This window comes from Neltuma alba, unplaced genomic scaffold (genome assembly GCF_004799145.2).
Source record: "Neltuma alba isolate B1F8T4 unplaced genomic scaffold, ASM479914v2 tig00011614_pilon, whole genome shotgun sequence".
In the NCBI taxonomy this organism is placed as follows: domain Eukaryota; kingdom Viridiplantae; phylum Streptophyta; class Magnoliopsida; order Fabales; family Fabaceae; genus Neltuma; species Neltuma alba.
Window position 1 is genome coordinate 329,742 of NW_021636265.1, and position 15,511 is coordinate 345,252.

The window sequence follows — 15,511 nt, forward strand, 5'->3', positions numbered from 1 at the left end:
GTAGAGTTTTGTACCCAAAAAAAACAAAAAGAAAAGAAACTGGAGTTATAAATCAAAACGGTGTGCTGGTCAATTCCACTTCCTCAAAATGGCCAATCAATTCAATTGCGTTGGTTTGACTCCTAAATTGTATGTGAAGCATCTATGAATGATATCATAGATAAATACCCAATAACCCTTCAAAGCATACTAACTTCTATTCGACCTCCATTAAAGATTCTGAATTTCGATATCCACAATCCCCTTGGATACCAACATCTATCTACATTGCTTGTAAAACACAGTTCAAGAACAGAGAAATGGCTTATAATGGAAATGGGGATACAGTAGAAAGTCGGTTTGATGGTATTGGGGAAGATGAACAAGTGCAGAAACCAAACCAGAAGGGCATGGAGTTCAAAGAAAAGGTTTCATTGGAGAGAGTGTTCATGAGCCAGGTGGTGCTTCCGTGGAGGAAGCAACTAACGTTGAGAGCCCTAGCTGTTAGCCTATGTCTGAGCATACTGTTTAGTTTCATAGTGATGAAACTGAATCTCACCACTGGGATTATTCCTTCCCTCAACGTCTCTGCTGGTCTTTTGGGTTTCTTCTTCGTCAAGACATGGACAAAGTTGTTGGAAAAGTCTGGCATGTTGAGACAACCATTTACTAGACAGGAAAACACAGTCATTCAGACCTGTGTTGTCGCTTCCTCTGGCATTGCCTTTAGTGGTACCATCTTTGTCCCTATTAACATGTAATCTTGTTAATTTTTGGAAGAGATTAAGTTAATTTGCTCTAATCTTCAATGAACAGGAGGTTTTGGAAGCTACCTCTTTGGAATGAGTGAACGTATAGCCAATCAAACTTTAGACAAGAGTGACTTCAAAAACCCTTCATTAGGATGGATTATTGGGTTTCTCTTTGTTGTCAGCTTTATTGGCCTTTTCTCAGTTGTACCTTTGAGGAAGGTATATATGATTCATCCATTGACTGACTTCACTATGCAAAATGATTCTTACATGTTGCTGATGCTTATATAATACATGACTTCATTGCAGATTTGTTTTATTTGTGTTATTGGTTGCAGATTATGATTATTAACTTCAAGTTGACATATCCAAGTGGTACTGCAACTGCTCATCTCATCAACAGCTTCCACACTCCTGAAGGAGTCAGACTAGCAAAGTAAGGCATTGTAATGGACCCTTAATAGTTCACATTTGACCTATGTGGGAATTTAGACATATAAACTGATATATATTCATATTCTACCCTCAGGAAGCAAGTAAAAGTATTGGGAAAATTCTTCAGTCTCAGTTTCCTATGGGGTTTTTTCCAATGGTTCTATACTGCTACTGATCAATGTGGATTTCAAGCCTTCCCTTCTCTAGGCCTGAAAGCATATCAGTACAAGTATGTTCTTACATATCTATCTTCAAACATTTATCTCTCTGTAACTAACCCTTTACTATTTCTTGTTTCAGGTTTTATTTTGATTTCTCTTCAATCTATGTTGGAGTAGGAATGATTTGCCCATATATCATAAATGTATCAGTGCTCCTTGGAGGAATTCTTTCTTGGGGAATAATGTGGCCTCTCATAGAAAAGAAAGAAGGCCAGTGGTACCCCCCCAACCTTGATGATACTGACATGAATGGCCTTCAAGGTTACAAGGTTTGTTTCCTATGATCAAGCAAAAGTAGTTCTGCCGTTTACATGCTTTGTGGTTTTTCCAACCTCAAATTCACTTGCCTTCCTCCTTAATTTCAGGTATTTATAGGCATATCATTGATCCTAGGAGATGGTTTATATAACTTATTCAAGGTTCTAGGTCATACTCTTATTGGTATCTACAAACAAATCAGAGACAAACGAAGAGAGAATGTTCTTCCTGTTGCAGATCAGAACTCACCCTCACCTACACAACTTTCCTATGATGATCAACGTCGAATCGAATTCTTTCTCAAAGATCAAATACCCTCATATTTTGTAGTTGGAGGCTATGTGGCAATTTCTGTAGTCTCCATGATCACAGTCCCACACATCTTTCCCCAACTTAAATGGTACTACATACTGGTGATCTACCTGTTTGCTCCTGCATTGGCATTCTGTAATGCTTATGGATGTGGACTAACGGACTGGTCTCTAGCATCCGCTTATGGAAAGCTAGCCATCTTCGCCATTGGAGCTTGGGCCGGTTCCTCACATGGTGGCATTCTAGCTGGGCTAGCAGCCTGTGGAGTGCTGATGAACATAGTCTCCACAGCCTCTGACTTGATGCAGGATTTCAAGACAGGCTACCTCACACTGTCATCACCAAGGTCTATGTTTTTCAGCCAAATTATAGGCACAACAATGGGTTGTGTGATCTCTCCTTGTGTTTTCTGGGTCTTTTACAAGGCTTTTAAAGACCTTGGCACACCCCATAGTGAGTATCCTGCTCCTTATGCTATAGTGTACAGAAACATGGCCATGTTGGGTGTAGAAGGTTTCTCTTCTCTTCCAAAGCACTGTCTTTTGTTTTGCTATATTTTCTTTGTTTCTGCCATTGTGATAAACTTGATTAAAGACTTGATGGGTAAGAGAGGTTGGTTCATACCACTTCCAATGGCCATGGCCATTCCATTCTATATAGGGCCATACTTCGCCATTGACATGTGTGTTGGAAGTCTGATACTGTTTGTGTGGGAGAAGATGAACAAGGCTAAAGCAGATGCTTTTGCTCCTGCGGTGGCTTCTGGGCTGATATGTGGGGATGGGATATGGACTTTGCCTGCTTCAATACTTGCTCTTGCTGGAGTTAAGCCACCTATTTGCATGAAGTTCTTGTCCAGGGCAACGAATGCTAGGGTTGATGCTTTCTTAGGTTCTTAGAGGTTGAGGTTTGGCTTCAAATTAATATCTTGTTCAGAGACTCTAGTTTATTAGTGCCTTGTAAATCTTTGCCTTTCAAACATTATGCAAAGTAAGCCTAGAGTTGAATAAAATGTGATTGTAAAAATGGGAAGAAACTAGCTAGAATCTTACACCAGAAAAGCACGCTTCCTTGGGGTGAGTTGGGATGTTCATTGTATGTATAATCTGGTTATAGGTATTGCATTTAGCGCTCTTTGTTCCTAGTTGAAGATTAGTGAAGATACGAGTAATTGTTTGGCAGTAACTCCAAGTATTTATTTTTTATGGGCTGATTACCTATTTATCTTTTTCATCATTTTTTTTTTTGGGAAAAAGCTGGGTTTCTTAATTTGCTGCTCCACCTCCTTTTGATTGAACTAAAAATAACAATTTTTATCCCCACATTAAATGAAGTTTTTTTCTCATAAGGACATATGCTAATATCCGGTAAGATACTCAAAAAGAATAAAAAAATCATTAACTTATTTAAAGCTTTATTAGGAATGCTTATTGAAAAGTGAAGTAAGCATTTTATGTTTTTGAAGAATGCAAATCACTATTAATTACATAAATATATTTATATCATTTTTATTTTTTTTCTAAAATTGTTTTACATATCAGTATTCTAAAAATATTAATAATACCACGCAAAAGCCAGCAGGTTGTAAAACAATTTCAAATACACAAACCCATGATGGTTGCTAAAAAGGAATTTCTTAAAGAATTTGGTAACAGTAAACTAAAACATCGTCCCCCATGCTTGCTACAACAGATATTTAATTCTCTACAATAAAACTCCCTTCGTTCATCTTCCATGCATCTCCATTTCTTTTCTATAAATCATTTCCATCCTTTCTTCACCATATCACAATGATATATCTCCTGCATGAACTGGTGGGTGAGAGGTGTGTCAACCTTCTTTAGCCATCACATCAGCAATTTTAGGAGGAACAACAGCATCCCTTTACTTGCTTGAAATTGTGGCATCATCCCTGTAATCCAGATCATAAGCTCAAGCAGTCCAATCTTCATCACTTTCATCCACATCCTATGTAAAACTTCCATGAGAGCAAATTAGTGTAACAGCAAGAAGAGGACGGGTATATGAGATTCTCAAGTCCTTCAAATGTGTTGTCAGATTATTCAACAAAAATATGTTTATGAATTTAATGAAACTCAAGTTTTGTACTTGTAATCGTCAAAGCCTGGCTTTATGTCTTCGAATGAAATCCATGAGACAAGAACAATTACCTCTGAATCACCTGAAACTTCTTCAATCTCATCAAGTTCATCTTCAACCTACATTTTATTGGTACAATGTCAAATTACTTGATTCAAAGGCAAGCTTCTTGATTGACCGGTGCCAGGGACCAAGTCGTTGGCAAATTATTCGTCCTCTTAAATTAATGCTATGAATAAAGAACAATCATGGGAAACCACTGCTAAACCCATACCAACCTTGCGTTTTTAACCCTTTGCCGCCTTAGTTCCACCTAAAAAATAGAAAACATAATAAGCAAACCCGCCAAAGCTTCATAAATGCAATCACTTATTAAAGATAAAGAAGTTTTGAACCACAACGTTTTAGACACATCAAAAACATAAAAGCATTCAGTGCATCGGAAGGCTAGACTCAAATCCATTTAGATTTTCAGTCGGATATCCATTATACGATTATGAACATATCACATAAAGCGTAGTCTTAAATGGATCTACAGTTTCTTTTTTCCAAATATAATATCCAAAGTAAAAGTTTATTAAACACTTAATGGTGACTCAATAATGCTGACATGAGCAAGAGTAGTCTATATGCATGAATTCTAAAATTTCAACACTTGTGGATCCCCTATCAAGTGTTTGATGGCGGGGTGCACATTAAACCCAGCCAAACAAGTGCCAATGATCAATAATTCTCCTCTATGCATATGGTCAGGCAAATACCCGTAGATGCATTATACAGAGCTTGAAAAATGAGCTGCATTGCTGACAACTTGTGAACAGTGAAGCAAGCCACAGGTTTTATATTTTATATTGATCTGAGATTCTTTTTTAAAAAAATTAATTTTGTCCCATAAACATTTAGAGGGAAGAGAGGGAGAGAATAGTAACCAGCATCCTTGCCCTTGGTCTTTCTAACTCTTTCCTTGGACACTTCATCCTGCAACAAAAGCCAAAAAGACCTCAGCTTGCATTCTACCTTAATAGGAAGCAGTTTGAGCCTTAATGGACAATCTATCCCCAAACAAAGTGAAAGAGATTCAGAAAAGTAGTTAAAGAAGAAGATGAGGAAGAAGAACCAGATCTATGATCCTTTTTGAACAAGCATCCTGCAAATTTTTGGTGGAATCTGGAAAACATCAATAACTTCAATTATCCAATTTCCGTAATATAACTACCCAAAAATGTATAAACTAGCTACCTTTTGATGATGAAAGTTTCTTTTGGGTTCTTGGAGCTTTCTGAAAAAGGAAGAGTTTAAAGAATCAATCAATCTGACCAATAACAACCACAATAACAAGCCTTATACCTTTTGATTCATGAACATGAATCAACCCATCTGACCAACGTCTAGATTTACTGAGCAGTATGTTAAATTTATGTCAGTAGAAAGTAGGATATTATTAACGAAGCACTAAGGTTGTCAGACTGACAGAAGACGGACGTTCATGATCTAGTTATCTCCTGTTTGAAAGGTTCAATAGAAGAAATAAACAAATTATAGCATAATTTCAAGTTTGAAAATTATAATTTTGCACAATTAAGCCATATAGGGAGGCTTACAATATCCCAGACTGAGACACAGAAACATTTTAGTCGTGCAGTTCAACAGATTGATCCATTTTCTAAAACTAGCTGGTACAGAATATTAGATATCCATATTTTTAATCAGTATTCCTTTTACACACACACACACAGAGTAAACACAGAACAATCCCAATGATTTACAAACCGCGGCAAACATGTTCTCCATTGGTAAATGATTACCTAAAACTGACCCCATAGATTAGACCAAGTAGAACTTCCTGTTAGAAATTTCAGGGCTAAAGAAAATACTATTACGACTAAAGATATAACCTGTGATTGTCTTGCGAATTACATGCAGATCATGGAACAAGTGCAGAATGCATGGCACTGTTCTATTAACACAGTATTCCATAAAGGAATGTGATGTACTATAATAATTATTTTTAAATAATTAGATAGGTAACGGCCACTAGCCGTTAGCAAGGATATTTAATGAGTAATTAGTTCTGTTAGCTAGGCCTATAAATAGATATGACAGGGTACCCAATTGTACAGAATTGATTTTCAGGAATATACAGTGCACTATTCAGATATGATCTTGCCTTCTCTCTGATTTCTCTCTCACTTCATCTCTTCTCTAGCTATCCTCTCCTAATCCCTACCTTTCTTTATCTTTCGTCTTCCCTGAACCCTCTTCCACCTTCCTCTTTTCTATTTCTATCCTATCAGAATGCTTAGCTACATACCCGTACAAAGACCCAAGTTGACATTGCACGCACGACTTTTAGGTAGATCAGAAGTAAAACTATCTCGTGTATGACAGTTCATAGTTTTTGGTCCTCACATGTCCCACCAAAACCTATGCAGTAATGAGAAAATGCATCCTTAAATCTTCCAAAAGAATATTGAAACAGAGTCGAAATTCTTTGTGTACTTAAAGACTGACCTAAGATTGACAAGCAAAATAGAAGTTGCACTAACATATAATATACAAGGGGAATTGGAGTATCCTAAAATTTGTCTTCAACACTTCTCTACATTTTGTTCCCATGCCAAAATTTAAAGAAAAAGCTCACCTTTTCTTCCACCTTTTTGAATAATGTGGATAAAGTAGCTTGGACAGTGAACCATGATTACTGCTCGAAACTTCCTTAGTTGCAGATGTGGAAGAAACTTGAGAGACTTTTTTAGATAGAGATCCTGAAGCACACTTTCTATTTTCCTCAGGGAGCTGAATTTCTTCTGCAGCATCCTCATTAACATCACCAATCACCATGTATGGACTTTCTTTCTGCATCAATGACTTAAGGGACATCACATACAGGTGCACATAAGATATATACTGTATGTTCAATGAAGTTCTAAAATTCTAGGTCAATTAGGTATCAATAATATCAAACTCCAAAGGAAAAAAAATGAAACTGAACACCGCTAGCCAACCAATTAGAAGGATATTTATGATATTATGACCACTGGCCGCAGTATTAACTTACTTTTTCCTCATGTTCGGAGAGATCTGGGCTGCTTTCAGGAGATTCATCACTGGAAGCATCTGCAAATCTGAACCAACAATAAAGGTTAAATGACTGGCCTTTGAAGTTTAAATCAAAGGTGGCATAAAATTTAACCGCAACCAGGCAATTTTATACACTTTGAATTTCAGTCATGTGTTACTTTGTTGAACACACGCGCGCGCACATCCCATACTCATCTCCAAATATTAGAAATTGCACGTCCTGTATCTTGTTATGCCCAACAAGCATACTTATTTAAGTGCTTCTTAGCTCAATACTTAAATATAAGCAGACACAATTTTGAGTGAAATTCTTAGTTCCTTCGGAAATAATTATTTCTTCAGTTGTTGCAACTTCAGGGCAGGAAGGCAACAGTTACAAAGTGATCTTATACAGAAAAGGAGGCTGGTACTTGGGTAAACTACTAAAAAAATTAAATAAATTGTTTATTTTTATTAAATTTCAATTTTTTTAATAAGAATTAATCAGAATTTGTATAATTTTTTGAAGATTTTTTCAATATATTATTATAGAATTGAAATAGAAAAGAGTTCCAGCACATATAGTGACATATATAGTGAAACGATACTCTGAGTTCTCAAGAAAAAGAATCGTTTTTTTAATATCTACTCACTTGTTATTAGTTAATAATCCTAGTGATTGGATTTATATGCTTATTGTGATAGGAAATGAAATATTCAAAAGAGATTTTTTGTCGAATGACTATTCATCTAGTGTATTTTCATGTAAATAGAGGCAAGAAAACTCTATGGAAAAATAGTGGTTCAATTCGATGTTATTTAATAGGGAGTCATGTTCTATTTCACTCCCCGATGAGGGTTCTTTTCACCCTTCCCTCACGGTACTACTATTCTAGATATAATTTTAAAATATTGGATTTTCTGTTATTTAAATCGTGTATCTCCGTCACTTGTAGTGATTTATCATTCAATGAATGACTGAAAAAAGAATCCACTGATCCAATTATAAAGTTTGTTATAATGATGCTTTCGGCTTTCAGCTACTGGACTCTAGCCATCTAGAGTGCAGCACTCCACCGCTTCGCCTAGCAGCACGACACTTGTATTGCTCTCCCACAACCCCGTTTTCACGGTTTAGGCTGCTCCCATTTCGCTCGCCGCTACTACGGGAACTATGATTTTCTCGGGGTTCTTTCTCAGCGTCGAACTGGACCAACCTCCTTTGTATCTTTTGCATTGTTTTCACTGTCAGATAAATTATCCTCAGTGGGGGTCTTTGGTGATTGTTTCTCAGCACATTGCATCCTATTTTTGGGGACACCTTGATTAACTGCAGACGCAGCACCTGCACCACCTTTAAAGTCATATTCAGCTGGTTGTCCTGAAATGTAGAGTTAAATCACAAGATGCTTCATTCTCTCACTATGCCGAACTAGAAAAGTAAAAGTTGCAAGTAAGAACTAATGTTTTAAAATGTACTGACCTCATACAATTCCATAGGGAATTCAAGTCTGGCTTCTTCTGGGTTCTCATCTTTTGTCCCAATACACCATGCGTCCGAAAATACAATCTTGTATATTCAAGATATTGTCAATAATGCATGTAAGTATAACTGACTGAATTCCCAATTCCAGAAGATACAACTTTGGAATTGAAGAAGTAAAAATAGATGCATGTAATTTTTAGTCCCTGACCAACAAATCACAAAGAGCAAAAGGAAAGAATGCTTACTGCCGGTACACCTAAACTGGAATATGATACAGGGGAGAGAGGTTAAATAAAACATAGGTTGAAAACCTATCATAAGCATAGGCATGAAAATTACAATCGAATCACAAAGCTTTAAAAGAAAGAAAAAGAAATTTCGAGAATCTTTGTTGGAAAACTACTTCATAGATTCTCAAAAGAACAGGAACAGGCCTTTAGTCAACTCCACTCACAAAAGTTGGTGCAGATGCTTCAGTTATCCCTTTAGTTAAAGATGTTGTAGACAGACATTACCCAAAAATGACAAGCACATGGATGAACTCTGAGAGTGCTTTCTCTGTTTGGAATGACACACCCAAACCTCACAACCCTATCCCCATCTGGCTTCGTATTCCTTATTAAGTAATTAATTAAAGCCCTTTTGCTTTGGCTTATATATGTCTTCATTAACTTCTTAGGTTTGTGTTTCAAGCTGTGCCTTCATTTTTATGGGCTACCTACCTACTTGTCTTGTCCTCCTCTACTAAGGATGCTGCCGTCTTTCTGGTCCTTCCCATAAAATTTCGGGCTTCTAATGTATGATCTGAAATGCTTATATATGGCATTCTTTCAATAAAGTTATTTGATGCAAGATAGGCAAAATTGCACCTCTAGCCTTCAATTTTGCACAAAATTTTTATTTTGGGCTTTCAATTTTATATTACGAATGAAAATATTTTTAAAATAAAAACATTTCGTGGAACCACCGTTAACTATGCTAGAATAGACTTTTGTTTGTTTTCAATTGCTTATAGCATCCCATTCCGAATGAATTAACGTAAGCTTCTCAACTCCTCCTTAACGTTACGTCAAAACTAGAATCAAACAAAACTTAAATAATAATTCCAAGCTAAAAAGAAAATAGGAAAAATCCCAGAAAAAGCCCCTGGAATATGCCAAATCCCAGATTGGGCCCTTAAATTTCGAAAATGACAGATTGGGTCATTGACCCAATCTGTCATTTGTGAAATTCAGGCGAATTGACATTTTTGCCCCTGAGCAAAAGTGAGTAGTTATTCTCTAAACAAATCTAGGTAACGCTTACACTGTTCTAGTGATTACAAGATTCGTTGTAGTTAATAATAAGGTACCTGACAATAATAAGATACTTGACTATGAAAAAATGAGTAGTTATTCTCTACACAAATCTAGGTAATGCTTACATTGTTCTAGTTATTACAGCATTAGTTGTAGTTAATAACAAGACACCTGACTATGAAAAAGTGAATAGTTATTCGCTATACGAATCTAGGTAACACCTAAACTCTTATAGTGATTCCTTGAATCATTGTAGTGAATGAATAAATGAGGGCAAAATTGTCAATTCGCCTGAATTTCACAAATGACAGATTGGGTCAATGACCCATTCTGTCATTTTTGAAATTTAAGGACCCAATCTGGTATTTCCCATATTCCAAGGACCTTTTTTGGGATTTTCCCAAGAAAATAAAAATTAAATAATCAATATCAATACAAACAAATAAAATCCGCTATAATTAGTTAAATTACTCTTCTATTCCATTTCATTTACATATAATCTAGTCTCCATAACTATAATATAAAAATTTTAATTTAGTCTTTCTTAATTTTATTAAAATATTCTAGAATATTGTTATATGAGGTGTTTGAATAAAACCAAATCATAGTTTGGAGAATAGCTTCTGAAGAATAGATTCTAAGAAGAATAGATTTTGTGAAAAAATGATTCTGAGAAGTGAGAGTGTCTAGATAATTGTTATCAGAAGCATTTTTTATATATACAAATGATTAAAAAGGCATAATTTAATATGATAATTACATAAAATATAGATTTTATGATAATTTTAATTTGAAGGAATAAAATTGTTAATAATATATTTTTTATCAACATAATTAATAATACATAAGATAATATAATTAATAAATAATTAATATGTGTATATATATTTATAAGATATAAGATTAAATATGCTTATAAAAAAATAATTGAGGGTGTTAAAGTCATATTATTATTGAGATCTACTCTCAGGCTCTCCCTCATACTACGTCTGAAACAATGAAAAAGAGATGAATAATTGGGAAGGGTATATTCGTCTGGGCAAAAAAACAAAACAAAACACATATCCCATAAGCGCTCACACTCTCCATTTTTCCCCAAAAGCAAAAAATTTTGCTTATGCCAAAACCATGGTTTTGGTTTTTTTATGGTGTTTGGGTAATTTTTTCCTCAACCATGGTTTTGGTCATCACCTAAACACCCCCATAAACTCATATACTTAACTATATATTACTTAAATATTTATATAAACATAAAATTCAAGTCAAATTATATCCTCTAGACCTGTATTATAGGGAGCCGATGAATAATTTATCCTCTACAAATTAACCAAAGATGGACGAACATACATACAGAATAAAACTCTAATTCTCGGTGGAGTTTTGTGAAACTGGAGTCATAAATCATAACGGTGTGCTGGTCAATTCCACTTCCTCAAAATCACCAATCAATTCAATTGTTTTGCTTTGACTCCTAAATTGTATGTGAAGCATCTATGAATGATATCATAGATAGATACCCAATAACCCTTCAAAGCATACTGAGTACTAACTTCTATTCGACTTCCATTAAAGATTCTGAATTTCTATACCCACAGCCCCCTTGGATACCAACATCTGTTTACACTGCTTAAAAAACACAGTGCGAGAACAGAGAAATGGCTCATAATGGAAATGGGGATACAGTAGAAAATGAGTTTGATGGTACTGGGGAAGATGAACAAGTGCAGAAACCAAACCAGAAGGGCATGGAGTTTAAAGAAGAAGAGGTTTCACTGGAGAGAGTGCTCATGAGCCAGGTGGTGTTACCATAGAGGAAGTAGCTAACGTTGAGAGCCCTAGCTGTCAGCCTATGTCTGAGCATATTGTTCAGTTTCATAGTGATGAAGCTGAATCTCACCACTAGGATTATTCCTTCCCTCAATGTCTCTGCTGGTCTTCTGTGTTTCTTCTTCGTCAAGACAGAGACAAAGTTGTTGGAGAAGTCTAGCATGTTGAGACAACCATTTACTAGACAGGAAAACACAGTCATTCAGACCTGTGTTGTTGCTTCCTTTGGCATTGCCTTTAGTGGTACCTTCTTTTGTCTATATCAATTATATGTACTCTTGTCAATTTTTGGAAGAGATTAAGTTAATTTGCTCTAATCCTCTATGAACAGGAGGTTTTGGAAGCTACCTCTTTGGAATGAGTGAACGTATAGCCAATCAACCTTAGACAAGAGTGACTTCAAAAACCCATCATCAGGTTGGATTATCATATTTCTCATTGTTGTCAGCTTTATTGGCCTTTTCTCAATCGTACCTTTGAGGAAGGTATATATGATTCATCCATTGACATTTGACTTCATTAAGCAGAATGATTCTTACATGTTACTGATGCTTATATAATAGATGACTTAGTTACATATTTGTTTTATTTGTGTTATCGTTTGCAGATTATGATTATTAAATTCAAGTTGACATATCCAAGTGGTACTGCGACTGCTCATCTCATCAACAGCTTCCACACTACTGAAGGAGCCAGACTAGCAAAGGCATTGTAATGGACCCTTAATAGTTCACATTTGACCTATGTGGGAAACTAGACATGTAAACTGATATATACTCATATTCTAACCTCAGGAAGCAAGTAAAAGTGTTGGGAAAATTCTTCAGTCTCAGTTTCCTATGGGGTTTTTTTCAGTGGTTTTATACTTCTACTAATCAGTGTGGATTCCAAGCCTTCCCTTCTCTAGGCCTCAGAGCATATTAGTACAAGTATGTTGTTATATATCTATCTTCAAACATTTATCACTCTCATAAATAACCATTTATTATTTTTTCAGGTTTTATTTTGATTTCTCTACAATCTTTGTTGGAGTGGGAATGATTTGCCCGTATATCATAAATGTATCAGTGCTCCTTGGGGAATTCTTTCTTGGGGAATAATGTGGCCTCTCATAGAAAAGAAAAAAGGCCAGTGGTACCCTCCCAACCTTGATGATACTGACATGAATGGCATTCAAGGTTACAAGTTTGTTTCCTGTGTTCAAGCAAAAATAGTTCTGTCGTTTACATGCTTTTTAGTTTTTACGACCTTAAATTCACTTGCCTTCCTCCTTAATTTCAGGTATCTATAGACATATCATTGATCCTAGGAGATGGTTTATATAACTTATTCAAGGTTCTAGGTCATATTCTCATTGGTATTTGCAAACAATCAGAGACAAACAAAGAGAGAATGTTCTTCCTATTGCAGATCAGAACTCACCCTCACCTCCACAACTTTCCCATGATAATCAACGTCGAATCCAATTCTTTCTCAAAGATCAAATACCCTCACATTTTGCAGTTGGAGGCTATGTGGCAATTTCTGTTGTCTCCATAATCACAGTCCCACACATATTTCCCCAACTGAAATGGTACTACATACTGGTGATCTACCTGTTTGCTCCTGTATTGGCATTCTGTAATGCTTATGGATGTGGACTAACAGACTGGTCTCTAGCATCCGCTTTTGGAAAGCTGGCCATCTTCACCATGGAGCTTGGGCTGGTTCCTCACATGGTGGCGTTCTAGCTGGGCTAGCAGCCTATGGAGTGCTAATGAACATAGTCTCCATAGCCTCTGACTTGATGCAAGATTTCAAGACAGGCTACCTCACACTGTCATCACCTGGGTCTATGTTTTTCAGCCGAATCATAGGCACAACAATGGGTTGTGTGATCTCTCCTTGTGTTTTCTGGGTCTTTTACAAGGCTTTTAAAGACCTTGGCACACCCCATAGTGAGTATCCTGCTCCTTATGCTATAGTATACAGAAACATGGCCATGTTGGGTGTGGAAGGTTTCTCTTCTCTTCGAAAGCATTTTCTTTTGTTCTGTTATATTTTCTTTGGTTCTGCCATTGTGATAAACGTGATTAAAGACTTGATGGGTAAGAACGGCTGGTTCACACCACTTTCAATGGCCATGGCCATTCCATTCTATGTAGGGCCATATTTTGCCATTGACACGTGCGTTGGAAGTCTGATACTGTTTGCGTGGGAGAAGATGAACAAGGCTAAAGCAGATGCTTTTGCTCCTGCAATAGCTTCTGGGCCGATATATGGGGATGGGATATGGACTCTTCCTGCTTCAATACTTGCTCTTGCTGGAGTTAAGCCACCAATTTGCATGAAGTTCTTGTCAAGAGCAACAAATGCTAGGGTTGATGCTTTCTTAGGTTCTTGAGGCGAAGTCTCAGGGTATAACTCCCTGTGTACTTGTGCATTTTTTACCTTTCATGAACTAAATTTTTTAATTATGTCCTCAAAATCCCACATATCACGTATTATGCTTCTTAATTTTTTTTTATTGTGTCCTCAAAATCCCACATATCAGGCATGGCATCTTATGCTTTTTGGAAAAAAATTAAGAAAGAATTACTATAAGTCTCGGGGAATGGGATATAATTACCAAAAAGTTTAATAACAATTTACGGACATGCAATGACAAGTTCCAATGGAGAAAATAACAACGTGTTTATGTTGCTCACTTGTTACTGAAATTGTTTGGTATTCTTAGAACCTTAGTAATTTTTTTAAAGCGTCTTTTATACTTGCTTACCATTCACATGTATAATTTCCCAGTAAGAATTTTGTTGCCCCTAAAGCTTCTTGGACATTTCCTGTAAATATAATATTCCTTTTACTGCTTTGCTGGATATCGTAAGGTCAGGTGATGTCTGATTTAGAAAGACCAGGAGGGAGAGGGGGGGGGGGAGAGAGAGAGAGAGAGAGAGAGAAGAACCCTTTTGGATGAGTCAATAATTGTCAATAAACTTGTGCAGCTTTGCCTAGTGCTCTTCTGTCACGCCATAATGATAGAGGGTCTGATTTCAAAATGGCTAGAACTTGACAGACAGACAGACACACACACCACGCGCATCCAATCGTAAAAATCATATATGGTTGATCCCACATCCGAAAAGGATAGGCACTAATCTCTTATGCCAGAGAAGAACTGTAGAAGATAAAGGATATAATTCTACTTTCTTTTCTCCACTGAGATTATATTACATTGAAGAGCTTCATGATGTTTTATATATATATATATACGTGTGTGTATGTGTGTAAAACTTATTGGAAGCCACATTTTCCACAAAGCCATAAACAGTCTTTTAGTTTAATTGAGGGTAATGTTATTTTTAAATGATAAAAATGAAACTGTATTATCTTCCAAAAAGGTAAAAGTAAAAATAAAAATAAAGCAAAAAAAAAACTTTTAAATGACGAAATATGTTTTCGATATTTGGAGTGAATATATGATATTAAACTAATGGCTGGCTAGTAATGGTAGCTAACATGTTACGGTGCTAGCTAGATACTACAAATTTTTTGTATTTTTTTTTTTTCAAAAACTTATGGAGTGCAATTATTGGGTATGGAAAATTTAATTAGGCTAACCCAAGTTGTCAAAGCCCACAAGATTTAATGAATCTTTTGCATCTTGCTTTAAGCTCACGCTTGGGGCATCATTACTATTGGATGGTCAATGACTCAATGTGATGTATATATAAAAAATAACAATGAAGTAAAAAAAAATTAATAAGTAAATTTGACTGGTGTCAAATAAATTATTTGAGTATCCGT

General features: G+C 36.0%; 1 protein-coding gene and 1 pseudogene across 1 annotated transcript; both read left to right on the forward strand.

Moving 5' to 3' along the window:
* Window positions 1-506: 506 nt before the first annotated feature.
* Window positions 507-2,888, forward strand: LOC114715836 (probable metal-nicotianamine transporter YSL7). Its single transcript, XM_028900734.1, has 6 exons — window positions 507-711; window positions 796-950; window positions 1,070-1,167; window positions 1,261-1,395; window positions 1,467-1,656; window positions 1,753-2,888. The coding sequence occupies exons 1-6, from the start codon at window positions 522-524 to the stop codon at window positions 2,854-2,856; spliced, it is 1,872 nt and encodes a 623-aa protein (XP_028756567.1). The 5' UTR covers window positions 507-521; the 3' UTR covers window positions 2,857-2,888.
* An 8,717-nt stretch (window positions 2,889-11,605) lies between these two features.
* On the forward strand, window positions 11,606-14,111 carry LOC114715826 (probable metal-nicotianamine transporter YSL8; annotated as a pseudogene).
* The last annotated feature ends 1,400 nt before the right edge of the window (window positions 14,112-15,511 follow it).